The following is a 27421-nucleotide window of genomic DNA, read 5'->3' on the forward strand; positions in this document are numbered from 1 at the left end:
TGTGTCTCTGTGTGTCTCTGTGTGTCTCTGAGTATCTCTATCTGTCTCTGAGTTTCTCTGTGTGTCTCTGTCTGTCTCTGAGTGTCTCTGAGTGTCTCTGTGTGTCTCTGAGTGTCTCTGAGTGTCTCTGTGTGTCTCTGTGTGTCTCTGAGTGTCTCTGTCTGTCTCTGTGTGTCTCTGTGTGTCTCTGTGTGTCTCTGAGTATCTCTATCTGTCTCTGAGTTTCTCTGTGTGTCTCTGTCTGTCTCTGAGTGTCTCTGAGTGTCTCTGTGTGTCTCTGAGTGTCTCTGTGTGTCTCTGTGTGTCTCTGAGTGTCTCTGTCTGTCTCTGTGTGTCTCTGTGTGTCTCTGTGTGTCTCTGAGTGTCTCTGTCTGTCTCACCTGAGGCTGTGTCTCTGGAATGTGACTGAGTGTGTTTAATACAAAAGCTCCATTTAAAAACAGCCTCATAAAAGTGAAAACAGTGGTTAGTGTGAGTGATGGATTCTGGGTGGTCTGTCTCTGTGGCGGGGAGGGCGGGGTCAGAGTGGGGGGGGGGTTGTAGATCTGATAAAGAATCTTTCCACTGCAGAGTCCTGATGTTCCTGTTGTCACTGTCTCTCTCTGTTGTTCTTGTTCATTAGAGTTTTTTCAGCCGTCCACTCATGAAAACACTGAACTGATTCTGTTTGGACAAAATATTTTATCAGACGATCGATCACTTCAATAATAATGATGATCAATGTTTATAATGATGTCAGTTAGTGTTTCTAAAGAGGTATAAACCCTATAAACATCTTCATTGTCTTTATACTCAAATACAATGAAATGGTGCCTGAGTATTTATGTAAAAGTACACAGCAAGATGAAAGTTAAATAAACATGTAACAAGAAAAAAAATTAAGCAAAAGACGTAAGGAGATCAAAATTATTTAACAGTACGAAAATTATGTAAATGACGAAACAAGACAAAATAATCAGGGACGTCTCTGAAGAAGACGTCAGTGATGGCAGCATGTGTCTCTCTGAATCCGTCCAAACATCACAGCTGCTGTCTGTTGAAGTCAGTGCTGGGGACAATCTGGACGGTCCTTTTCCTCTTCAGCCCGGAGGACACGACGTCCATGATTAGTGAAAACAGTCTGAAATGTGGACTCGTCAGACCACAGGACACTTTTCCTCTTTGCGTCCGTCCATCTCAGCTGAACTCTGGTCCAGAGACGTCTGCAGTGTCTCTGGATGTTGTTGATATCTGTCTTTCTCTTTGAGTCTGAACTTACATTTGTAGATGCAGAGACAAACTGTGTTTACTGACAACGGTTTTCCAAAGTGTCCCTGAGTCCATGTAGTATCCTTTATACAATGATGAGGGTTTTTAATGCAGCACTGCCTGAGGGGTCAAAGGTCACAGACAGTCAGTGTTGGTTTTCAGAGATTTCTCTGGATTCTCTGAATCTTTTAATGATATTATGGATTGTAGATGTGAAATCTATAAATTTTGTGTTGACGAACGTTCTGAACAAAGTGGTGAATCTGACCCCATCCATGTTTATGAACAACTGAGTCTTTCCAGGACGCCCCTTTAATACCCAATCATGATCCTGTTACCAGCTCACCTGTTTCCCTGAGGAACGTTCCAAACAGCTGTTTTTGGAGCGTTCAACAAGTTTCACAGTCTTTTGTTGAACCTGAACCGACTGATTTTGAAGCATTAAACATTAAATATGTTGTTTCTGTATTCATCTGAATACAAGTTGAAAATGATTTGCAGATGATTTCATTCTGTTTTTATTCACATTTTTACAGACCGTCTGTGTGATCGTTTTCATGTCAGATCACAATAATCAATCTATTGATCGCCTTCAGTCTGGGACTGAACTTTCAGTCAGATGTCTGATCAATGATTGGTCAATGATTCTGATTAGTTTGTGGGAAACCAAGTGATTTTTATTGTAATCAGTGGAGTGTGCAGCAAAGAGGGGCCTCAGGGGCCCCAGTGACAGTTTGTGACTAGAACCAAAATGTACAACAGAGCAGTGAAACAGCTGCTGCTGAGGATGATGATGATGGTGACAATGATGAAGGCCATCGTCATTATCTGTCAGTGATTTGGTGCTCCACCCGGGGAACAGACTCAGTGACACGAATCAAACACACCCACAGAACAACAAGTTTGTCATGTTGTCAGCAGAGTGACTCTTATCTAGTGTGTGTGTGTGTGTGTGTGTGTGTGCGCGTGCGTGCGTGCGTGTGTGTGCGTGTGTGTGCGTGCGTGTGTGTCAGAGGTCATGTGTTCTGGTTTATTTTGGGAGCAGAAGATATAAAACATCCTTAAACATCAGGGCGCCTACAGGATGTTTCTCCCCTGTGTGTGTGTGTGTGTGTGTGTGTGTGTGTGTGTGTGTGTTTGTTATCTGTGTCGTGTCGTCTAACAGACATTGAAAGGTTATAACAGTTCATTAACATCTGAACATCCGTTAAGTCACATCAAAGACGTTTGCAACAGTTTTGACGTCACAGGAAACAGCTGACAGTTTATAATGAGACTGTTTTGAAAAATGAGCCGAAATGTTTGAGGAAAACTGTGACTTTATTTTCAAACATAAATAATGACTGTTATCTTCATTCATAGCATTATTTTATTTTATTTTATTATTTTTTGTTTGTTTGTTTTTCTTTCAGCTGTTCAAACAGAAATAGCTTCTGATTGGTCCAGCAGTGTGACATCATGCCCCTTCAGATGTTAATTAACGGACAAACAACATCTCTGTTACACTTTTTTATTGTTTTTTAATTTTTTTTAATTTACATATATCTCATTTCTATTTATTTGTCGTTTTTATTATTTTATTTTATTTTCATCAGTTCAGTCAAAACTGAAAACCAACATCTGTTTGACTCTTCGGTTCAGATCTGCTGCGTCACATCAGGTTTCTGTGGTTCCACACGGTTCCTGCTTTCCCCGTTAAATTCAAGAACTTTTCAAGGTGCATTTTCAAACTTTTCCAGAACCTTACAGCTGTGGTAAACTCGGCCTACGTAATTAGATTCATACTGCATAGTCAAAATTATTATTTCACTTCTTCATCACATTAAATCAGATTAAAGCTGCGATGATTAATTGTCAGATGAAATCACCGAGTTACGTTTTACAAAAGAAAAGTCAAAATTCTCTGATTTCAGTTTCTTACATGTGAATCTTTTCTGGTTTCTTTCCTCTCTGACAGTAAACTGATGATCTTTGAGTTGAGGACAAAATCAGACATTTGAGGACGTCATCTTGGACTTTAAGAGACATTTTCTGGACCAAACTACTGATCAATTAATTCAGAAAATAATCAACAGATTAATTGATGATGAAAATAATGAACATTTGCAGCCTTACATCAGATGTTATTGTGCTAAAACAACCAAACTTTATATTTTGTGATTGAATCCTACAGCAGAGTTAAAGTTTCATGTTTCTAAAGGATCACAGTTGTCAGCATCTCTGACGTATTTTATTTCTTCATCTAAAAGGTGAACTGTTAAGTCAGATAGAGATTTATTGTGAAAGTAATGTGATTACATTTTTTACAGATTAAAGCTCTTTATCCAAAATCCAAAACATGACATGAAGATTCAGGTGTTTTCCAGGATTTCCATTTAGTTTGTATGAATATTAAACTGAGCTGAAAATCTAATGAATCAAGAGAAACGAAAACATAAAGTGATTCTTCATGTTTCCACCTGAGAAACAATCAGATCAAACTCGACTGTCGGTTTGTTTCTTTATTCACAATAAAAACACGAACTGATCCTTTAATTCACAGTGAAGAAGAGGAAACTTTCAGGAACATAAAACAAACCTTAAAACAACTTTAAAACAACCTTCTGACTCTTTGATCAGTGTGTTGACTTCATTTAAATTTATCTATTTAGCGTTATTTATTTATTTATTTATTTATTTTCGCAGTGAATCAGTCCTGGTCCTGGTCCCGGTCCTGGTTCCGCTCCCAGTCCTGGTCTGTGTGTCGCAGGTGTGGCCCCGGGTCTGCACGTGTCTGGTTTCTGGTCCGGGAGGAGCCGGAGGGGGGCGGGGTCAGTGATGAAGAGGAGGAGGAGGAGGAGGAGCAGCGGGTCTGGGATCAGTCTGTCGCAGTTTTTCTTTGTTTCTCTCAAAGTTCTGATGGACTCTCAGTAAACCGGATCAAACCGGATCAGAAGTGGACCTGGAACCGGCTTAAACACGGATTAAAGAGGCCCAGCAGGACCAGGACTAGGACCGGGACCAGACTGGACTCTGTCTCCTCGGGACCCAGATCATGTCTCTGGGGGCCACACGGACCCAGTGAAACTTTGTGTCTCCATGGAGACGGAGTTTTCCCGCCAGATGATCAGCTGATCAGCCTGTGATCAGGTATCGATCCCCTGTATTGATCGTGTATTGATGAGCGCGATGGGCGCGCTCCCGCCGCCGCCGCTGCTGCTGCTGCTCGCGCTCCTGACCTGCGGACACGCCGAGAGCGCGTTCACGCCACGCGCGTCCTACAGCCTCTACAGCAGCGGACACGCGCATGCACACGGAACACGCGCCGCCAGCAGGCACAGGTAGGCTGACACGTGCACGAGGGTGATGATGATGATGATGAAGGAGGAGGAGGTGGTGACGTCAGTGTGTGTGTGTGTGTGTGTGTGTGTGTGTGTGTAGCATATAGGCTATTTTATTGTGAAGGGATGGACAGGAAGTGTCAGAAGGTGTCTGACAGATCGGCTGCTTTCTGCTGTGTTTCCATGGTAACGGAGCTTCAGTGAATATTATTTTATTGATATAATATTCTAATTCATTTTTAATTCAGACAAAGATGATGTCACATGTCAGTGTGATGACATCACAACATAAAACAGGATAGACCTGTGTCCTCCCAGTCCTCCCAGTCCTCCCAGCACAGTGCTGGGCTGCAGAGACACTGGTGTCCTCAGGAGTCAGTTTGTCCCTCTGAGGTTCAGCTGTCATATAAATCTGTGCCGTCAAGAAACGATATCAGTGCAACACGACGATGGAGACGAGATCAGAACCAAACACAAGATCAATCATTCAATAAAATAAAGTTCAATTAAATTACGTTAATAATAAATCATAAATATGGACAAAATACTGTTTTAAATAATTTAAAGTTTATTGATTTTCACATTCACAACACAAAATTGTAAAAGATCAAAATGAACAAAAAACTGGGAAAAACTGTACTGAAAAAAAAAATTAAATAAAAATAAAATAATAATAATAATAATAATAATAAGAAGAAGAAGAATAAACTGAGTGCTTCTAAAACAACAAATAAAATAAAATACTACTACAACAATAATAACAAATAAATACATAAATAGATAAATAAATAAAAATAAAAGGGGACAGGACGATAACAAATAATATGGACACTAATACACTTTACTTTAAAGGGATAGTTCACCCAGAAAGGAAGATTCTGCTGTAATCTAAGTCTCCTAAAGTCCTGACATGCTGTTTGCACACCGTCACACACCGTCACACACCGTCACACACACACACACACCGTCACACACCGTCACACACACACACACACAGTTCAGACAGTGTGTGTGTGTGTGTGTGAACATGGATCCAAACTAAAGGTCTACAGTGAAGATTCAGGATAAAAACATGCTGGAAATAATATTTTTTTAAGTAAACTTTAGGTAAGTAAGGTATGTCGGGACTTTAGGAGACTTGGATTAGACGAGACGAGCAGCATGGAGGCATTTTATGTTTTTATTCTGTTGATTTTTTTTTTTTTTTTTGACGTCCAGTTAACTCAGCCTAAATGAATTTCTCTTTTGTAAAGTTTTAAGTTTTCAATAAAGCATCGAGGTGCTGTACAGTGATGCAGAAATGTTAGTAAAAGTGTTCAGGAATGTTGATTTATGCAAAACTTATTGTTTGTCTGTCAAACAAACTGGGCAGAGGAACAAAACAGCACTACATGTTCTAACAAGTGTTCTAATAGATGTTCTAACAACAGAAACAATAAAGCAGCTACGCATGACAGGACAAAGAAAAATAAGTTTACAAGAGTGGAACGTTTAGTTTTTCACTGAACTGAACTGAAACTAAAAACTCAAAACTGACGAATCAGCAACAAAACTCCTGCTGACGGCTGAACTCTGGACTCCTTTAAAAAATAAAAAATCAATAAATACAAATTCTAAATCACTTTTTTTCACCTGGAAAACTGTGACCTTCAAAAAGCCCCGCCTTTATTCCCGACGGCTCTCACCTGTTTCAAACTCAATCAGCAAAATGCACCAACCACCTGTCAGACAATGAAAGAGGCCTCAGGTGAGCTCTGACCTTCTGCAGAAAAGATGGAGCAACGTGGAGAACAGAGAGGAGGAGGAGGAGGAGGAGGAGGAGGAGGAGGAGGAAGGTGAGGCAATATTTCTGATGAAATCTGTAACTTCAGCTGACCAATGACTGAAGCTTCGTCACCATCACACCCCCAAAAGGACAGTCAAAACATTTTCTTACTGCGTGTTATTTTCTTTATCGGCACAGTTTCTGCTGCACATTTTGCCAAAACAGACAGAATTTGTGTCTCAGAGGTGAAACAGCAGCAGGTTCGACTCCTGGAAGCTTCTTCTGAGTCGCTGCAGCTCCAATCAAAGCTCCTTTCATCCTGTATTGATACAGTGATTGTGTCAATGCTATTATTACATCATATGATTTATTCACAGTGTCTTATTACAGTAAAATATATATTTCCTAAACATTTTCACTGAGGATCCACTTTTTTTAAAAAAATGACAAACCATCGTGGCCCAAATCGATTAATCTGTCAAAAATGTTTAAAAATGAATCCTGTCACTATCTCAATCCAGTTTGGACCTATTTGTGATCAATCTGGCAATAATTTTCTCACTAATCAATTAGTTGGTTACTCCATAAAATGTCAATAAAACTCCAAGAAGACATTCAGATCATGTCTTCTGTGTTTTTCTGGACCTTCAAACATTATTTTTATTGAGCCTTTATGTATTTTTTAAAACGTTAAGTGAAGGTTTTTACGCCGGCTCATATCATGAAACGTCTTCTGTCTGTCTCATGTCTCTTCTGTCTGAACACACACATCATTTCGTCTTCAGACTTCATTTAAAATGTCTTTTTGTCCCTTTGAGGACAAATAATAAAGAAAGAATGAGACAGACGGAGGGACATTTCCCTCCCTTTCAGCATCATTAACCTAGCCTGATCACCATGGTAACTGATGCTGAACTCATCACCTGGTCAGGAGCAGATTGTGGTCCAGAGTTTAGGATTAAATTAAGTGCTGCTTTATTGACAATGCTGCAACAATGAATCGAAGAATCAATCATTAATCGATTATTAAAATAATTGACCAACTATTTTGATAATCGATTAATTAGGAGTTCTCCGGCTTCCTCCCGCAGTCCAAACACACACATGCTGGTGACTCTGGATGTGAGTGTCAGTGGTCGTCTGTCTCTGTGTGTCAGTCCTGTGATGAACTGGCGACTTGTCCAGGGTGAACCCCGCCTCTCGCCCAATGTCAGCTGGGATAGGCTCCACCCCCCGCGACCCTTTGGGAATAAGCGGTTACAGAAAATGGATGAATGGATGAGTCTTTTTTTTTTTAAATAAAAAAGTCCAAATTCTCTAATTTCAGTTTCTTAAATATGAATATTTTCTGGTTTCTTTCCTCTCTGACTGTAAACTGAATATCTTTGAGTTGTGGACAAAACGAGACATTTGAGGACGTCGTCTTGAACTTTGATCAACGTTCGTCCATGAGCTCCACCTGTTCTCACGTTCGGATCTATTTTTAAATTAACAATTGTGTGATTCTGACAGGATTCATTTTACACAATTTATTTTAACTTTAGAGATCAAATCTCTGCAACAGCAGCGTCGATTTCCCCAGAACACACACACACACACACACACACACACACACACACACACACACACACTCACACACACACACACACACACACACACACACACACACTCACACACACACACACACACACACACACACACCCTTCTGTTGGCAGTGAAGCAGCTCTGATGTCACTGACACAAACGCCCGATGACTCATTTCCTGTCGAGAGAGTGACATCACTCTTTGTGCGTGTGTGTGTGTGTGTGTGTGTGTGTGTGTGTGTGTGTGAGTGAACTCTGCAGCTTGAAGATTAAAAACAGAAAAACATCTTCAGTAGAAATGTTTTTTTTCTTCTGTGCAGAAAGCTGCTCTCTGATTGGCTCTGATGTACAGCAGCTGCTCTGTGATCAGTTTATGTTGTTACCTCCTGCTGCAGGTCAAAGGTCACAGCTGCTGCTGATGATACATGAGAGAAAATCTGACCTGAGATCAGGCACTGAGAGGGGGGGACTCCATAAAAACTTCGCCCTGGGGGCGGAGTCTCGTCACTTTCTGGATAAAATAACAAACTCATGACCTAAAAAGTTGTTTATTAACTTGATATTTGTCTTAACAGCAGGATTAAACCCACAGGAGAGCCACTGGATTTTTTTTATTCCTATGTGAGCAACAGTTTACAAAGACACAGTAAGATTTGGCTCTTTGTGCTGTTGTATCTATGTTGCACATGTTCGGTTGGTTCGCCTCTGACTTTACTTTGACTTTGTTTATATAATTGGAAAAGACTTTTTCATTGCACACAGTTTCACATAGGTGTCATTTGCATATATACAACTTCTATGTGATATCATAAAGCAATTTAACTCATAATGGTTAGTCTATTTATATTCATATCTAAATATCAATATCAATGATAATAATAATAATGATGATGATGCTCATCAGTGAAGGTTGTTTATATGATAATATTTAATATTTCAGTTGTGTCTCTGTGTTGATCTGCAGTAAATATTTAGTTTGGGTGTTTTCTGTCTGATGTCATCATTCCTTCAATATTATATCATGTGGGGTGTATGTGTGTGTGTGTGTATGTATGTGCGTGTGTGTGTCTGTGTGTGTTTGAGCTCGCCAGTGAAGAAAACACTCTTTCAGACTCTGTGCTGATAATGACTTCATTTCCATCGTGTAACAGTTCTCACTAAACATTCAGACAACAAAGTGACCATTCAGAGAGTCATTTACATCTGGATGGTAAACATCTGGTCTTTAAAACATCTGGACATTAAACATCAGGAAATTATCTAACATCAGGACATTAAAAATATGGACGTTAAACATCTGGATGCTAAACAGCTGAATATTTAACACCTGGACATTAAACATCTGGATACTAATCAACGAGACGTCAAACATCTGGATGTTAAACATCTGGACATTAAACACCTCGAACTAAATCATCGGGACATTTAACATCAGGACTTTAAAAATCTGGACATTAAACATCTGGATGTTAAACATCTGGATGTTAAACATCTGGATGGTAAACATCTGGATGGTAAACCTGTGTTTGTCTGTTTGCAGCAGAAGATAAATTCCTGCTTGTTTTTTTCAGGATTCCAGAAAAATGAATCAGCACAACTGAATTTAAAGACAAAGACACACACACACACACACACACACACACTCATCATCCTTACACAGTGATGACATCAGCACCATGCGCTGCACATTTACCCATGACAGGACACACATGAGTGTGTGAAGCTGTCAGCTGATCTGCAGGATGTTTGAATACAAACAGAAACAGAAACAGTCAGAAATCTGTCAAAAAGTAAAAATGTGTACATAATTCATTTTTATTTGATTTTAAATCGGTATTTTCAGGGTCTGTATGTGTTTGAATATAAACTTTATAAAACAGAGCAGAAACATGAAGCAGAAAATCTGGCAGTAAAATGTTATTGATTTTGTTTTATTTTATTTTAATTATCTTTAGAGGGTCTGAAGGTGTTTGGGCGTCTCGTGCAGCATTCAGGTTTTCATCTGATGGTTTTCAGTTTGAGCTTCGTCTGTTTTCCATCAGGAAAACACAACCATGAATTCAGACACCAAAATAAAACATCTGTAACTGTGACTGTTTCAAAATAAAAGTCCTTCAGTGGTTGGAGGTCAGCTGTGTGTGAAAATCAAAGTTCACAGGTTTTATGCTGCGTTTAAAAAGGTGTTGTGTTTGTGTTTCCTGTAGCATCAGCTGGTTCTTCAAACCAGCCAAGAACATCTGCACGTCCTCAGTTGTGACCTCACTCAACCCAAACAGATGTTTGCTGCAGAGCAGCAGCTGACCAACAGAAAACCTACATCACATCGATCTGATCAATAAACGTTTATTAAACCCCAGTGTCATATATGATCATAAAGAAAGGTCATGTAAAAACACACAGAGTGAGAGTTCAGGTTTTCACTGATCCATCAATAAGTACTAAACTCTAATGAAACTGATTTGTCTGCCTGTGTTTTTATCTCAACATCAAAGCCATGTGACTGACACCTGTGTGTGTGTGTGTGTGTGTGTGTGTGTGTGTGTGTGTGGACAGGAACTGGTGTGCGTTCGTTGTGACAAAGACAGTGAGCTGTGTGGTCGAGGACGGAGTGGAAACATATGTGAAGCCTGATTATCATCCCTGCAGCAGCTGGGGGAACGGAGGCTGCAGCCGCGTGCTGCTGTGAGTACAAACACAAATACAGACACACAAACATACACACAGATATACACACAGATATACACACAGATATACACACAGATATACATACACACACCGTTTATTCCTCGTAAAATCTGTTGAAGTTGGACATGTTTAAATATTTGTGGTCATCAGACACAAAACCAGGAACATTTTCTCCTGTTTCACCTGTTGGTGTGTGTTTGTTGGTGTGTGTTTGTTGGTGTGTGTTTGTTGGTGTGTGTGTTTGTTGGTGTGTGTTTGTTGGTGTGTGTTTGTTGGTGTGTGTTTGTTGGTGTGTGTGTTTGTTGGTGTGTGTTTGTTGGTGTGTGTGTTTGTTGGTGTGTGTTTGTTGGTGTGTGTTTGTTGGTGTGTGTGTTTGTTGGTGTGTGTTTGTTGGTGTGTGTTTGTTGGTGTGTGTTTGTTGGTGTGTGTTTGTTGGTGTGTGTTTGTTGGTGTGTGTGTTTGTTGGTGTGTGTTTGTTGGTGTGTGTGTGTTTGTTGGTGTGTGTTTGTTGGTGTGTGTGTTTGTTGGTGTGTGTGTTTGTTGGTGTGTGTTTGTTGGTGTGTGTTTGTTGGTGTGTGTGTTTATTGGTGTGTGTGTTTGTTGGTGTTTGTGTTTGTTGGTGTGTGTGTTTGTTGGTGTGTGTGTTTGTTGGTGTGTGTGTTTGTTGGTGTGTGTTTGTTGGTGTGTGTTTGTTGGTGTGTGTGTTTGTTGGTGTGTGTTTGTTGGTGTGTGTGTTTGTTGGTGTGTGTTTGTTGGTGTGTGTGTTTGTTGGTGTGTGTTTGTTGGTGTGTGTGTTTGTTGGTGTGTGTGTTTGTTGGTGTGTGTGTTTGTTGGTGTGTGTTTGTTGGTGTGTGTGTTTGTTGGTGTGTGTGTTTGTTGGTGTGTGTGTTTGTTGGTGTGTGTTTGTTGGTGTGTGTGTTTGTTGGTGTGTGTTTGTTGGTGTGTGTTTGTTGGTGTGTGTGTTTGTTGGTGTGTGTGTTTGTTGGTGTGTGTGTTTGTTGGTGTGTGTTTGTTGGTGTGTGTTTGTTGGTGTGTGTTTTCTGGTGTGTGAGTTTGTTGGTGTGTGTGTTTGTTGGTGTGTGTTTGTTGGTGTGTGTTTGTTGGTGTGTGTTTGTTGGTGTGTGTGTTTGTTGGTGTGTGTTTGTTGGTGTGTGTGTGTTTGTTGGTGTGTGTGTTTGATGATGATGATGATGATGATGATGATGATGATGATGATGATGATGATGATCTCACATTACCGGATGTTCTAAGCCAAACTTTTCTTCTCCTCTGATTCTCAGAAGAGCTGAATCTGTAGAAATCAGCTGAAACTCCAGCATCAGAAGTCTTTTCAAAATCTTTACACTCCTGTCTTCAGTCTTCAGTTGTCTCTCGTGTCTCTGCAGTTATCGGACCTACATGAGGCCGCGTTACAAAGTGGCTTACAAACTGGTGACGGAGATGGAGTGGAAGTGTTGCCATGGTTACAGTGGAGATGATTGCAACGATGGTCCAGCTGGGGGAACAGGGACACAGATCTCCACCACCAGACCTCAGCCCCGACCAGGACAGGGTGGAGGAGGGACCAACTATGGACAGGGTGGTGGTGGACAGGGTGGAGGAGGTCATGAAGGAGACAGGTCTGGATCTGGACAGACTGGGGGACACAGTGGTGTGTAGATTTTATTTGACACTTTTAACTGTAAACATCTAAACATATGATAGAAATATTATTGAATAAATTTGTCTAGAAATGTAAAGTTCAGCAGTATTCAAGAGACCAGGAAGTGAGACAGGGGTCCTCAGGGTATAGCTGACCCTTTTTATGCCTGATTAGATCATATTTCTGTAAAAATCTGAAATCAATTCAATTTCAAAAACTCAATTGGAGTGTGTGTTTTGTTCTGTTTTTTTTTTTTTAAGTTTTTCAGCTACATTTTTTCTTTTGGCTTGTCATGGAGTGGGTCTGTGGGGACCAGATTGGAACTGGGCCTCAGTGATCAGATGTTCAGTCCACAGCAGAACGAGGCCTGTACTGACCTCTGCTGGTCACCTGCATGAACTGCTCTGTAGTAGTGTGCTTATACTGGTTCTACTGAGGTGTGTGTGTGTGTGTGTGTGTGTGTGTGTGTGGCTCCGCCTCTGTCACATGACTGTAAACTCTTCTGTGATTGGAGCTCTGAACTTTTCCTCCAGGACGAGCTGAGCAGGAGAAGATGAGACAGATGGAGGAGAAGATCCGGAGTCTGACGAAGAACCTCCAGGACCTCCAGACCACCATGAGCACCATGAATGAACGCTTCCAGCAGGAGATGAACAGACCGGGAGGAGGAGGAGGAGGAGGAGGAGGAGAAGGAGGAAGAAACCCTGCTGATGCAGCTCAGCCCGAGATTAAAGAGACAATTCACAGCATTCAGACCAAGCTGGACCAGCTGGACAACCGCACACAGGTGAGTCTCTGAACACACACAAACATCGTGTGGGTTTTATTTTTCGTCTGAGTGGATCGCTCATCTCCACACATCAGACACACAAACAGGGCTGTAACAACACACAGAGTGTTCAGATTTGTTTTATTCTAAGTGTAAACTTCAGATGAACCAGTAATTAGATTTCTACCCACCTGTAAATGATCTCAAGTCCAGAGACGCTTCTTCCAAACATTCGCATGTCTCCTGTTTAAAACTCTGTGGGACGTCAGAACCACAGGTAAAAAACCAAAGAGCTGCTGAGATCAGACCACGATGACCCTGACTGAAAGAGATCACAACCTGTGATCCGGTTGTGATCTCTTCTCTGGATCACGGCTGGATCACAGCTGGACCACAGCTGTATTACAGTCTGAACACAGCTATATTACAGTCTGAACACAGCTGGATCACGGCTGGATCACGGCTGGATCACAGCCGGATCACGGCTGGATCATGGCTGGATCACGGCCGGATCACAGCTGGATCACAGCTGGATCACGGCTGGATCACAGCTGGACCACAGCTGTATTACAGTCTGAACACAGCTGGATCACGGCTGGATCACGGCTGGATCACAGCTGGATCACAGCTGTATTACAGTCTGAACACAGCTGGATCACAGCTGGATCACAGCTGGATCACGGCTGGATCACAGCTGGATCACGGCTGGATCACAGCTGGATCACAGCTGGATCACAGCTGGATCACAGCTGGACCACAGCTGTATTACAGTCTGAACACAGCTGGATCACAGCTGGACCACAGCTGTATTACAGTCTGAACACAGCTGTATTACAGTCTGAACACAGCTGGATCACGGCTGGATGTGTTAATTTTGATGGTTTTTTCATTAATCAGTCACACAGATCAATCAGAAACAAAAATCTAAATATTAATACTAACGTTCCACCTGAGGTGTGTTTTGTCCTGATATGAAACAGGTGATGTCATGTCAGAACAGTCCAATCAGCTGCAGCGTCCAGTCACTCAGATGTCTAGTAAGGGGCTGTTTCTAATAAAAGACTTCAGTGAGAGGTGAATCGTCTCTGTAGAACTCTGTAGAGTTCATCATGATAGATCCATCTGGGACATGTGATGGAACCTGGATGTTCCCATCACAGCTGATTTTATCAGGAACCTTCTGAGTTTCCTTTAAGGCAGCAGACCAGTGGTGATTCTTCAGCATCCGTCACCGAGATGGAGTCCTGCACGCTCTACATCAGGTGGTCCGGTGGTTTACCCACACCTGATGTAGGATGGACAGATCCAGCTAAGATGGTCTTCCTGTTTGAATCAGAGCTGTAGTCTCTGACATGTCTCTGATGTGTCCCTGACGTGTCTCTGACCTGTCCCTGATGTGTCTCTCTTCCCACAGGCCCACGATAAAACCCTGGTCAGCATCAATAACCACCTGGTGAACGGGAAGGGGAACGACCTGGACGGAGGTCTGACCGGAGGAGGACTGAGTGGAGGACGGCTGAACCTGCTGAAGGAGGAGATCCTGAGGGAGCTGGAGAGGAGGGTGTCTTTGTCCTGCTCCTCCTGTCAGGTACATCACATCTCCACCTCCTTTAGGGGACGCAAGGACCCTGGATGGGGTCTTCTCCAACAAACACCACAACTAATCACGCAGAAACATATTCACACTGCACATCAAATGAAACAGAACAAACTTGGCTAAAAGCTCATGAAAGACATTTTTACCTGCAACAAACACATTTATACCAAACAATTTAATGACCACATATCAAAACCTTTCTAATGCCCACTATCAACTCATTTGCCACATTTTCAAGGGTAGCGATCTCCTTCTTCATGCTACACATGCAAATGAGACGTCTCATGAAAGCTGAGACTCCACTGATTCCAGCAGTGTGCTGCTCGCTGCTCTACGACCAAGACTCAGTAAGCAAGCAGCCGAAGCAGAGCTCATATAAACCCGACTTAAATCAAGCCAAAATAAATCAAGTCTTACCTTTGCTGCTTTGTGATCAAAGCGCAAATCAAACACTCCTGATCAATAGACCATTGTTTCTGGGTCATTTGAGTCAGTCTCCACCCCTCTGTAGTCATTTAATTTGGCCCTCAGCCTTTCATGGGTTTACATGGTCTCTGTCTCCATCTAGTGGCTGAATTCAGGTACTGCATCAAGTCAAGTCAAGTGCAGAGAACAGCTTTTTTCAACCATTTAGGCCTTTGAATTCTCTATTTATCTGCTTTTACAGCATGGAACTCTTTAATATTCATAAATATTAATAATATTTCAATGTTTTTTGGAGGATTATGTTATTTTCAGCTTGGCTTGATGTAAATAAATTGTATTTTAAAGAAAACTCACAGTAACAGCCACAAAAACATGAATAAAACCTGAAGAGCACCTGAAAAAAATCTTTAGAAAATGCATAATGAATGTTTTATGGCATTTTAGTGTATTTTGATCAGATTTGCAGTTACAGTTGTAGTTGAGGAGGAGTAATTCAGTTGCACAGCTGGTTGCTGGAACTTAGGTATAACAATTATATTGCTCTGAAATTCAGTTTTTTTTTTACTAGGCAAGAATAATAATCTTACTTTTTTCTTTATTGCATCCTTATTTGACTCTGGAATGGTAATATGTGTAAATACAACGTAATCCTACTCTTTAGCATCTTACCTGTCAAAAGTAACCGCAAGTTTGTATATCGGCTTTATGGTTGAGGAATTATTCCTGATTTTGGGTTTGTTATTTAAGATGTTTCTGCCTAAAATAAGAGCCAGTTCTCAGCCACCAAAGCACAATAACTTAAAGGTTGTTAAAACAGAACCATCAGTAACCAGCTGTCAAACGCTCCTGTAGTCCAGCAGGATGATGTTCATGTTGTGTGGTTCCAGGCCGGTGTAGAGGATCTGCGCAGGCAGCAGCAGGAAGACCGGGAGAGGATCCGAGCTCTGGAGAAGCAGCTGAACGCCATGGACGTCCGGTACCGCCAGGGCCTGGATGGGCTGCGACAGGAGCTGGTGCGTTCACAAGGATGCTGTGACACCATCGAGGACCTCCAAAGCCGCATTAGTGACGCTGAGCGCAAGATCAGCTCAGCCTCTGAGAACTTTGACACCCTGCAGAACCGTCTGGACAGAGAGCTCAGCGGAGGAAGTGGCAGCAGTGGTTCTAGAGGAGGTGGTTCTGGTGTTGATGGGCCCAGAGGAGGAAGTTCTGGTGGCGGCGGTGGACTCGGGGGTGGTGGGAGGGACGTTGTGGTGACAGAGGACAGGCTGGATGGTCGACTGGGGGACTTGGAGCGACGGGTCAACAACACAATACAGAGGACAGAGCAGAGCTGCTCGTACCTGGAAAATGACCTGAAGAACTACTTCCACAGGGAACTGGGGGACCTGAGGACGGTGTTCCTGGACCGGTTTGATGACCAGACCTTCAGGATCGCAGATGTGGAGCTGGACGTGGGTCTGGTGAAGGACCAGGTGAGGGACCATTACAAGAGGCTGTCCAAGCTGGAAAACAGCACGTCCATCTTGAACCGTAGCCTGGAGGACTGCAACTGTCCAGGATCTGAAGGAGGAGGAGGAAGGTCACCACTTCCTGGTGACCGGGGAAGTGGAGGAGGAAGGTGGGGAACAGGAGGAGGAGGAGGAGGAGGAGGAGGAGGAAGAGGAGGAGGACCTACAGGAGGAGGTAGAGGAGGAGGAGGTTTATCAGGGACAGGAGGGGAAAGAGACAACACAACACAGAAGTCTCTGGAGTGGAGAGTGTTCGCCAATGAGGATCAGATCCGACACTTCAACACTCGACTCAGAGACCTGTCGGTGTCCGGAGACTCTCTGCTGGACAAGGTGAGACACGCAGTCATCACAGTGTCCTCAATGTTTGATGTTTGAAGTCAGGATCTGAAAATAACAACAACATTTGTAAAACATTTGTTTTAAAAACAGACTGGATCATAGTTCGAAGGCAGCTGTTTGTTGAGATCAGCTGTGCAGGTGAAAGGATTATCGATCCTCACAGCCTCTGTAATGTTGTGACTAAACAGAAAATCACATTAACTTCTGATCCTCGTCTCATGTTGTCGTGTGACACCAGACCAGCTGTTACTTGGCTGTTAGTTGAGAAAAAAAATAGTCATCTAGCGCCCCCTGGCTGCTCAGAGGAGGAGACTAGAAATCAGCAGCGACACTGACTGGATAAACAGATGAAAGGTGACAAACTGTCCCTTTAAATCAGCCTGTCCATGTTTTCAGGTCACTGCTTTTAAATATTTGATGTAAAGAAAGAAATGCAGTGACATTTAAAATCATCAAAATCATCAAAATAAGTAATGATTATCAGTAAATGATCATTATTATATATGTGATTATTCTTAATTTAATATTATAACATGACGATCATTATTCAATTATGATTGTTTGATGATGATTATTAACCTGAACTCCTCTGTGAGGTGGTGGACCTGAGTCATGACGTCCGTAAGATCAAAGCTCTGACCGGCGACCACGGCGAACACTTTAACCGGGTGGTGACGGAGGTGGAGCTGCTGGGGCAGGACTGTGAGCTGTGTGGGAAGGTGGAGGATGCACTGGGGCGCATGCAGAACCACATCAACAGACTCCAGGTCAGACTGGACTCAGGGAGAGACGGCTGCGGACACATCTGTTCACACCTGGAGGACCAGGTCCGCCTGCTGCGAGACGACGTCAGGAGGTGCAGATGTGAGAGCAGCCTGAACACGACCACAGGTCTGTCTGTCTGTCTGACTGTCTGACTGTCTGTCTGTCTCTCTGTCTGACTGTCTGTCTGTCTCTCTGTCTGTCTCTCTGTCTGACTGTCTGTCTGTCTGTCTGACTGTCTGACTGACTATCTGTCTGTCTGTCTGTCTGTCTGTCTGACTATCTGACTATATGTCTGTCTGACTATCTGACTGTCTGTCTGTCTGTCTGTCTGACTGTCTGACTGTCTGTCTGTCTGTCTGTCTGACTGTCTGTCTCTCTGTCTGACTGACTATCTGACTGTCTGTCTGTCTGTCTGTCTGACTGTCTGACTGTCTGACTATATGTCTGTCTGTCTGTCTGACTGTCTGTCTGTCTGTCTGTCTCTCTGACTGTCTGTCTGTCTCTCTGTCTGACTGTCTGTCTGTCTCTCTGTCTGACTGTCTGTCTGTCTGTCTGACTGTCTGACTGACTATCTGACTATCTGTCTGTCTGTCTGTCTGACTATCTGACTATATGTCTGTCTGTCTGTCTGTCTGTCTGTCTGACTGTCTGACTGTCTGTCTGTCTCTCTGTCTGACTGTCTGTCTGTCTGACTGTCTGTCTGTTTCTCTGTCTGACTGTCTGACTGTCTGTCTCTCTGTCTGACTGTCTGTCTCTCTGTCTGACTGACTATCTGACTATCTGTCTGTCTGTCTGTCTGTCTGTCTGACTGTCTGTCTGTCTCTCTGTCTGACTGTCTGTCTGTCTGACTGTCTGTCTGTCTCTCTGTCTGACTGTCTGTCTGTCTGATTGTCTGTCTCTCTGTCTGTCTGTCTGTCTGTCTGATTGTCTGTCTGTCTGATTGTCTGTCTGTCTGTCTGTCTGATTGTCTGTCTCTCTGTCTGTCTGTCTGTCTGATTGTCTGTCTCTCTGTCTGTCTGTCTCTCTCTCTGACTGTCTCTGTCTGTCTGTCTGTCTGATTGTCTGTCTCTCTGTCTGTCTGTCTGTCTGTCTGACTGACTGTCTGTCTGTCTCTCTGTCTGACTGTCTGTCTCTCTGTCTGACTGTCTGTCTCTCTGTCTGTCTGTCTGACTGACTGTCTGTCTGTCTCTCTCTCTGACTGTCTGTCTGACTGACTGTCTGTCTGTCTCTCTGTCTGTCTGTCTTTACACATTTCTACATCTCGTTTTATTCTGTTTGTTTTTCTGTTGAAATTCAACCACAGATAATTTCTTTTTTCCATTTAATTTAATCTTTAATTTTTTTTTTTTAGATGTGATCATATGATTTTGAAATATGCTTTGAAACATAAATCCAAACTGAACCCCAACTAGGTGAAGGTCCCGGTGGAACAGGTGTCTCTGGTGGAACTGGCAGCACTGGTGTTACTGGTGTTACTGGTGTTACTGGTGGTACTGGTGTTACTGGTGGTACCAGTGGACGTGGTCCTGGTCTGGATGCTGAGAAGCCTCTGGATGGCCACAGCGTAATCGGAGGCTCCATCAGTAACAACCAGCTGAAGACGCTGCAGGGTGAACTGTCTGAGGTCATCCTCACCTTCAGCTCCATCAACGACACCCTGAAGGGACTCGAACACACGGTGCATAAACACGACAGCGTCATCACTGACCTTGGTGAGGAACATCTGCTCTGTCTTTGCTATAAACTTTCACTTGTTCATTGTTCACTCACTCATGCTCCGCCCCCGACAGGGAACACCAAAGATAAAATCATCTCTGAGCTGGATAAAATCCAGCAGGAGGTGACGGAGCACATTGAGGACAGCCGGGGACTTCTGGACGGGGTGGACCGGGATGTCCGGCGGTTTGAGAACACGCTGCTGGTGGAACTGGGAGACTGTAAGAGGTCTGGAGACGGGCTGGAGAAGAGACTGTCCAAGCTGGAGGGCGTCTGTGGGAAGCTGGACGGTGTCTCCGACTCCATCGTCAAGATCAAGGAAGGTGTGTTTGATTTTCATTTATTTTGCATAAAAGAGACACACAGACTGGACTCAGCGTGTCGTGTCCCGTGTTTTTAACGTGTCCTGTTTTATGACATGTTGTGATGTGTTCTGTGTTCAGGACTGAACCGACACGTGTCGAGTTTGTGGACATGTGTCTCTGGTTTGAATGACTCGGTGGTCCATCACGGAGGGATTATGGACTTTATTCAGAAGAACCAAGAGGACGTCTATAGCAGGATGAAGAACCTGAACTCGAGCCTGAACCAGGTCGTCAAAGACCTGCAGAGTCTCTCTGAGAACAACCTGAGTGGTGAGCTGGACAGTTGTTACAGTGGTTGGGGGCAGTTGTTACAGTGGTTGGGGGCAGTTGTTACAGTGGTCGGGGACAGTTGTTACAGTGGTTAGGGGACAGTTGTTACAGTGGTTAGGGGACAGTTGTTACAGTGGTTGGGGGCAGTTGTTACACTAATTGGGGGCAGTTGTTACAGTGGTTAGGGGACAGTTATTACAGTAGTTGGGGGCAGTTGTTACAGTGGTTAGGGGACAGTTGTTACAGTGGTCGGGGACAGTTGTTACACTGGTTGGGGGCAGTTGTTACAGTAGTTAGGGGACAATTGTTACAGTGGTCAGGGACAGTTGTTACAGTAGTTGGGGGCAGTTGTTACATTGGTTAGGGGACAGTTGTTACAGTGGTCGGGGTCAGTTGTTACAGTGGTCGGGGACAGTTGTTACACTAATTGGGGGCAGTTGTTACAGTGGTTGGGGACAGTTGTTACAGTGGTTAGGGGACAGTTGTTACAGTGGTTGGGGACAGTTGTTACAGTGGTTAGGGGACAGTTGTTACAGTAGTTGGGGGCAGTTGTTACAGTGGTTGGGGGCAGTTGTTACAGTGGTCGGGGACAGTTGTTACAGTGGTTAGGGGACAGTTGTTACAGTGGTTGGGGGCAGTTGTTACACTAATTGGGGGCAGTTGTTACAGTGGTTAGGGGACAGTTGTTACAGTGGTTGGGGGCAGTTGTTACACTAATTGGGGGCAGTTGTTACAGTGGTCGGGGACAGTTGTTACAGTAGTTGGGGGCAGTTGTTACAGTGGTTAGGGGACAGTTGTGAAAGTGGTCGGGAACAGTTGTTACACTGGTTGGGGGCAGTTGTTACAGTGGTTAGGGACAGTTGTTACACTAATTGGGGGCAGTTGTTACAGTGGTTGGGGGCAGTTGTTACAGTGGTCAGGGGCAGTTTTTACAGTGGTTAGGGGACAGTTGTTACAGTAGTCGGGGGCAGTGATTACAGTGGTTGGGGCAGTTGTTACAGTGGTTAGGGGACAGTTGGTACAGTGGTCAGGGGCAGTTTTTACAGTGGTTAGGGGACAGTTGTTACAGTAGTCGGGGGCAGTGATTACAGTGGTTGGGGCAGTTGTTACAGTGGTTAGGGGACAGTTGGTACAGTGGTCGGGGGCAGTTGTTACAGTAGTTGGGGGCAGTTGTTACAGTGGTTGGGGCAGTTGTTACAGTGGTTGGGGGCAGTTGTTACAGTGGTTGGGGGCAGTTGTTACAGTAGCTGGGGGCAGTTTTTCCAGTAGTTGGGGGCAGTTGTTACAGTAGTTGGGGGCAGTTTTTCCAGTAGTTGGGGGCAGTTGTTACAGTGGTTGGGGGCAGTTGTTACAGTAGCTGGGGGAAGTTTTTCCAGTAGTTGGGGGCAGTTGTTACAGTAGTTGGGGGCAGTTGTTACAGTGGTTGGGGGCAGTTTTTCCAGTAGTTGGGGGCAGTTGTTACAGTGGTTGGGGGCAGTTGTTACAGTGGTTGGGGGCAGTTTTTCCAGTAGTTGGGGGCAGTTGTTACAGTGGTTGGGGGCAGTTGTTACAGTAGTTGGGGGCAGTTGTTACACTAAAATAACAAGTCATATTAACCCACTGTGTCACATTACTGCTATAGTATATAATAATGTTAGTTCAATTTTTTTGTACGTGGTTCAAATTGTTTTATCTGTCAGACGTCGTCTGTATTCAAAACAAGTCTGTCTCTACTTTTGGAGAAAAAAGGGCTGCTATTCTAACATTTTAATTATTTGATTTGAGTTAAAAGTAATTTTACATTTACAAATAAAATAAAGACAAAAACATGAATATTGTGCCCCATTTAGTCTAACATCATTATATAAACTCTGTCCTCTAGATAAAAACAAAACAAAAACAAGAACAGCTGGTTCATTTTAATCTGTGTGAACTGAACTCTGTTGTTGCCCTTTAAGTGTGAACTTAAACAGACTAAAAATCTGATCTGTGTTCGTCACGCCTCAGGGCTCCCTGGACCACCAGGACCTGCAGGACCACCTGGAGACAGAGGCTTCAGAGGGCCTGTTGGACCTCCTGGAAGAGAAGGGGACAGTGGAGTTCGAGGTCTGCCCGGTACGATACATGCTTTATTTGTTGTGTAGATATGTGTGTGTTTGATTTTTTTATATTATTTGATATTATGTCACCACAGAAGTGGAGGAGAAAACAAAGAATTTCACTGCACAGTGTAAAATATGTGACAAATAAAAAGGAGCATTTATGAAGATATGGAGGTGAAATTAATGAACAACAGGATCCTCAGAATATAAAATATATAAAGTTCTTCTGTACACAAATTTATTATAACATTTAATATGAACCTGAACAGATTGTTTTGCTGCTCAATGAGAGATTTATTCTAACAGCTGCTCTGCTTTCATACAGGTCCCAAAGGTGAACCAGGTCTGTATCATTATTATTATTATTATTATTATTATTATTATTATTATTATTATTATTATTATTATTATTATTATCATCATATTTTTATTATTTTTAGTAGTAGTAGTAGTAGTAGGAGTAACAATAAGTTCTGTTTGGAAGCTGATTTCTTTCATAATAATAATATTTTTATAGTTAATATTATATAATTGTGAGATTAAAAAACTGAAATTATGAGATATCAAACTTATTAACTGTTTATCTCATAATTTCAACTTTTTAACTCAGAATGAGAAAATCAGTCTGCAGAATCACATATCACAGCTCCTGACTGGCCAAGAAGTTTCCTCCACCGGCCAGTAATTCTGTCTGTTTGATCTGTATGATGGTAACCATGGTAACAGCTGTGGTCTTACTGTCTTTGTCAACTAAAAGAAAAAGGAAAAAACAAGAGAATGACATCAGTCTGTGTGTGTTCAGGTCTGCCTGGCATCGATGCTCATGTTCCCAGACTGTCGTTCTCAGCTGCTCTCACCGTCCCGATGGATCGAGCTGGAACCATCATCTTTGACAAAATCTTTGTCAACGAAGGAGACTTCTATGACCCCAAGACAGGTAAACACCTGGAGGACAGGTAAACACCTGGAGGACAGGTTAATACCTGGAGGACAGGTTAATACCTGGAGGACAGGTAAACACCTGGAGGACAGGTAAACACCTGGAGGACAGGTAAACACCTGGAGGACAGGTTAATACCTGGAGGACAGGTAAATACTTGCATCGATGCAGGGACAGAACATAGTACACACAGTGTACAGACGTTCCATTTTGATTTTCCGGCCGCAGCTAGACAATAAAGTTCTAAAATTCAAAATAACTTCCTGGTAGCAACGAGCGCTGTAGCTGTAATGTTATATTGAATTGTGGGAGAACTGGGCAAAGTCAATATGGCGGAGGGAGGTGAACATCAAGATCAAGTGATAAAAAACACACCTAGTATTTAAAAACAGACCTCTGGGCACATTTCAGATTTGATGAATTTGCTGTGAAGCACGAACTGGACAAGACTCACGCTGTGTGTAAAGTCTGTCACACAAAAATCAAACACCTTGAAAATACCACTAACTCAATAAACCACGTTCGCCGTTTTCACTCTGAGAAGCGAACGCCTGGCACCGTTAAGAAAACAGCCGACCCAGCTGAGCCGAGAACTGATGAGACGCTGAAACTTTGCCACCCGACTCTGAGAAAGAGAAGAGACTCACGCAGTCTGTCCCTGTCGATTAAACACATTTAATTTATACTAGTCGACTCGTCTGTCAGGAAGAAAACACTCAGAAAGCAGTTCAAATGTTCTGAAAAAGTACTGCGTGTATTAAGATCCATCTGAAGCTGAATCGTGTTTTAAATACGCCGTGTGATCTGAACACTACATGAACCTACAGAACATGACAGTGTGTCACTAAACGCTTCACCTGTTCAGACCGAAGACGATCACAGTGTCTGAGGTTAAAGGTCGTCGTCCACCTGGAGCTGACGTTAGCTGCCAGCCTGCTACACAGGGCGGCTAATATTAGCAGAGCTAGCAGCAGCAGCTGCTCTGTCTGTAGGTTAATGTCAGTGTCTGTGATTAATGTGGTCACACGTCACTGCAGTCCACTGGCTCTGGATCAGATTATTCTGTCACAGCCTACATTCAACTTTATTTCCATTTTCTATATCAAACGCTGACAAACCGCGCTGGTTTGACGAGCCGCCATCTGTCCCACTCTGCTGATTAAAAACTGCACGGTTGGGTGGGACATCAGGACGCGCTGGGCGAGACGAGCTGCTGTCTGATGCGTCTGCAGCCCCGACTAGTGGCCGGCGGCTGCATAACACCTCAGAGGCAACCGTTAACTGGCATTGATCATGAATAAAATATTAATAAATAGATAAACTGACTAATATTCCTGGTGCCGACTAGCGAGGGTGGCGATGTTTAATCACGTACATCTCTGGTCTGTTGTAAGGCTGCAACTGACAATTATTTTCATCACAGGTTTGGTTTGTAAAATGGTGAAAAATGTTGAGCGTTGTTTTCCAAAGTTGACGTCCTCAAATGTCTTATGTCCAAAACACAAAGATATTCAATTTACTGTCATAAGAGGACTCAATAAATCAGACAATATTCACATTTGAGAAGCTAAAATCAGAAATCAAAACCATTATTGATTATCAAAATAGTTGGTGACTGATTTAATAATGGATTAATAATCCATAAATTGCTTTATTAGCGGTTACTTGAGCAGAAGACTGCAGCTAGACTGCAGAAATATAATTTTTGTTTTTGAGGATGGAACAGTTTCACACAAATACAGAGAGGCTGTACAATTTATTTATTTATTTATTTTAACAATTTAATGTTAAGAATTTTAAGTTATTGATTTCTGAAGCACTTTCTAAACAGTAAAAATGTGACTTCATATTTATCTGACTGCTTGTATTCATTGATGATAAAGTAGTCATGTGCAGTAATATAGAAAACTGAGGATGCAAAACATCGTGATGCATCGTGAAATCGAATCAAATCGATTGTTGACAGGATAATCGTAATCAAACTGAACTGTGAGATCAGAGAAGAAATGTCTAGAGGACAGGTAAACATTTAGAGGACAGGTAAACAACTGAACACCTGGAGTTCATGAACGTATGTTCACATCTTCACATCAGCTAACATTAGCTTAGCATCAGACAGACAGAGTGCTGACCTGTGTTGCTCCGCCCTCTAACACTGTCTCTGTCTCCATCAGGCGTCTTCACCGCTCCCATCGATGGACATTACTTCTTCAGCGCTGTCCTGACGGGTCATAAGAATGAGAAGATTGAGGCGGTCCTGTCCAAGTCAAACTACGGCATGGCGCGCGTGGACTCTGGCGGCTACCAGCCCGAAGGTCTGGAGAACAACCCGGTGGCCGAGGCTAAAACCAGCCCAGGGTCTCTGGCCGTCTTCAGCATCATCCTGCCGCTGCAGACGCGAGACACGGTCTGCATCGACCTGGTGATGGGAAAACTGGCCCACTCTGTGGAGCCGCTCACCATTTTCAACGGTATGCTGCTGTACGAGGACATGTGACCACGCCGCCGCCGCCACAGAACCTGAACTACACGACAAACCCACAGGAGGCTGCACCCCTAACCTATGATGTCACTTCCTGTTTCAGGAGTGAAACTGATGACAGAACTGAACGTATTTTAACATTTATTAATCCAAAGAGTGTTTATGTCACATGACCTGATGTGGTCAGATGACCTGACGTCACAGTAGGCAGCACTGTGAGGACCAGCTGGTGGATGACGTGTCAGCGCCCCCTGCAGGCTGCAGAGGTTGTTGTCCTGAGGCGGGCGCTGCAGGAGGCATCGGACACTCGCTAATCATGTGACTGCTCGATGAGAAATCTGACTGTTACTGATCATCTGATTGGTCGATATGAAGATGAGGTTTTACATTTTGGACAGACAAATGGAAACTCATCGCTGTCCCTTAAGCCCCGCCCCCTCCCCGGCAGATCGGATGTTGTCATGGCAACATGTGACTTTAAGTGTATGATGAAAAACACAGAAAGCTGTTTGATGAGTTCACAGTCTGAATGTTTTATATGAAGCCGTTTTATCGGTGTTTGATGTATTTAAGCCACGATCACTTTGATGGACGGACGCTAAGAGGACGAGGCTGGAGACGCTCGACACGCTCGGACTGACGACAAATCATATTCAGACTCTCTATTCAAACTCTGCACTCTGAATGTTATTTAAGTTTTATCAGCAAAATGTACTGAAAGTATTAAAAGTAAAACAGTAACACTCAGATCTTCACTTCTCATTAAACCTGTTTTTATTAACAAATCATTTCCACTGTCATTAAAGACGAGGTTGATAACAATCTGTGCTCTTATTCAACACACACACACACACACACACACACACACACACACACACACACACAGAGCTGCAATGATCAATTTGATTGTGAATCAATTATTCAATTAATTGCCAACTATTTTGATAATTGATTATTCAATTCGAGTTTTTTTTATTTTTTTTATTTCGAGTATTTAAGGACGTCTGATTTTAGTTGAAAGTGAAAGGTGCAAAGTCATTATTGAAAAGACAGACGGACACAAATTTCAACATCTAATTTTGGGGTTAAATAAAAGTCATGACGAACCGACCAGATTCAGCCCAGAGGACCACGTTCAGATGACGTCAGGAGCTCGGAGGGTATCGTTGACTTTTTATCTTCACATTTCTTTTTTTAATTTATATCTGTTTTCTGTCAGTTTGGTTCGCTTTAGGAGAACATCACAATTTAGATTAAAATAGACTGTTAACCTGGTGCCCTTTCTGGCAGAAAGATCTGACGGCTAACTTCTGCCATGGTGTTGGTCAGTGATGCTTCAGTCCTGATCTGCCCCTGAGTGGACAAACGTCTCTCGACTCTCAGCTGCTCGTCTTCATCAACGTGATGTTTGAACGCAGATATATTGTAAAAAATGTAGACTTTGTCCTGAGGGAGGACACAAGGTTAATAAAATCATAAAAAAGTCATTCAAAAAATAATCCACCAGTATTGTGTTCCAGATATAATGTTTTGCTCTGTTTGTGTATAAAAAAACACTTTGACTGAATTCAGAGATATTTTTATTATTTTTATTATTTTTATTATTAATATTTTTACATAAACTATGAAACATTCTTCATTTTCTTCTCAGAGAATATTCAGACAGTCATGTGACCACATCTGTCTCCAGCTGTGACTCTGTAAGGCCACTGTGATCCTTGATCCAACCCCCTCCATCTCTTTGCCCTCATTATCTGTTACTTTCACACTTCCTGTGTGACTGTTTAAAACACCACAGAGACTGTTTTGGTCATTGTGTCTGTCTTTGTTTTCAGATTTTACACCAACATTTGGTGTCAGAAGTTGTTTCGCTCGTTTGAAGGTTTCTGGACTCGGGTTAACGGCAGCAGTAC

The 27421-nt window shown here is 42.9% G+C and overlaps 1 protein-coding gene across 1 annotated transcript; it reads left to right on the forward strand.

Moving 5' to 3' along the window:
- The first annotated feature begins 3989 nt into the window (after positions 1–3989).
- LOC146332419 (EMILIN-1-A-like) lies at positions 3990–26330 on the forward strand. Its single transcript, XM_084733415.1, has 14 exons — positions 3990–4568; positions 10471–10599; positions 11988–12253; positions 12778–13031; positions 14428–14601; positions 15924–16880; positions 17486–17780; positions 19067–19366; positions 19445–19693; positions 19814–20005; positions 21992–22099; positions 22412–22429; positions 22889–23023; positions 25201–26330. Exons 1-14 carry the CDS (start codon positions 4408–4410, stop codon positions 25521–25523), a joined length of 3561 nt encoding a protein of 1186 aa, XP_084589541.1. The 5' UTR covers positions 3990–4407; the 3' UTR covers positions 25524–26330.
- Positions 26331–27421: the final 1091 nt, after the last annotated feature.

Source organism: Lutjanus erythropterus, chromosome 1 (genome assembly GCF_056507025.1).
Source record: "Lutjanus erythropterus isolate fLutEry1 chromosome 1, fLutEry1.hap2, whole genome shotgun sequence".
NCBI lineage: Eukaryota > Metazoa > Chordata > Actinopteri > Lutjaniformes > Lutjanidae > Lutjanus > Lutjanus erythropterus.

Excerpts from the sequence above, each read along its gene's own strand:
- LOC146332419 (XM_084733415.1), top strand. The coding sequence starts at position 4,408 with ATGAGCGCGATGGGCGCGCTCCCGCCGCCGCCGCTGCTGCTGCTGCTC. Across the intron at positions 19,367-19,444 it reads CAGCGTCATCACTGACCTTG|GGAACACCAAAGATAAAATC; the intron begins GTGAGGAACATC and ends CGCCCCCGACAG. Across the intron at positions 23,024-25,200 it reads CTTCTATGACCCCAAGACAG|GCGTCTTCACCGCTCCCATC; the intron begins GTAAACACCTGG and ends TGTCTCCATCAG.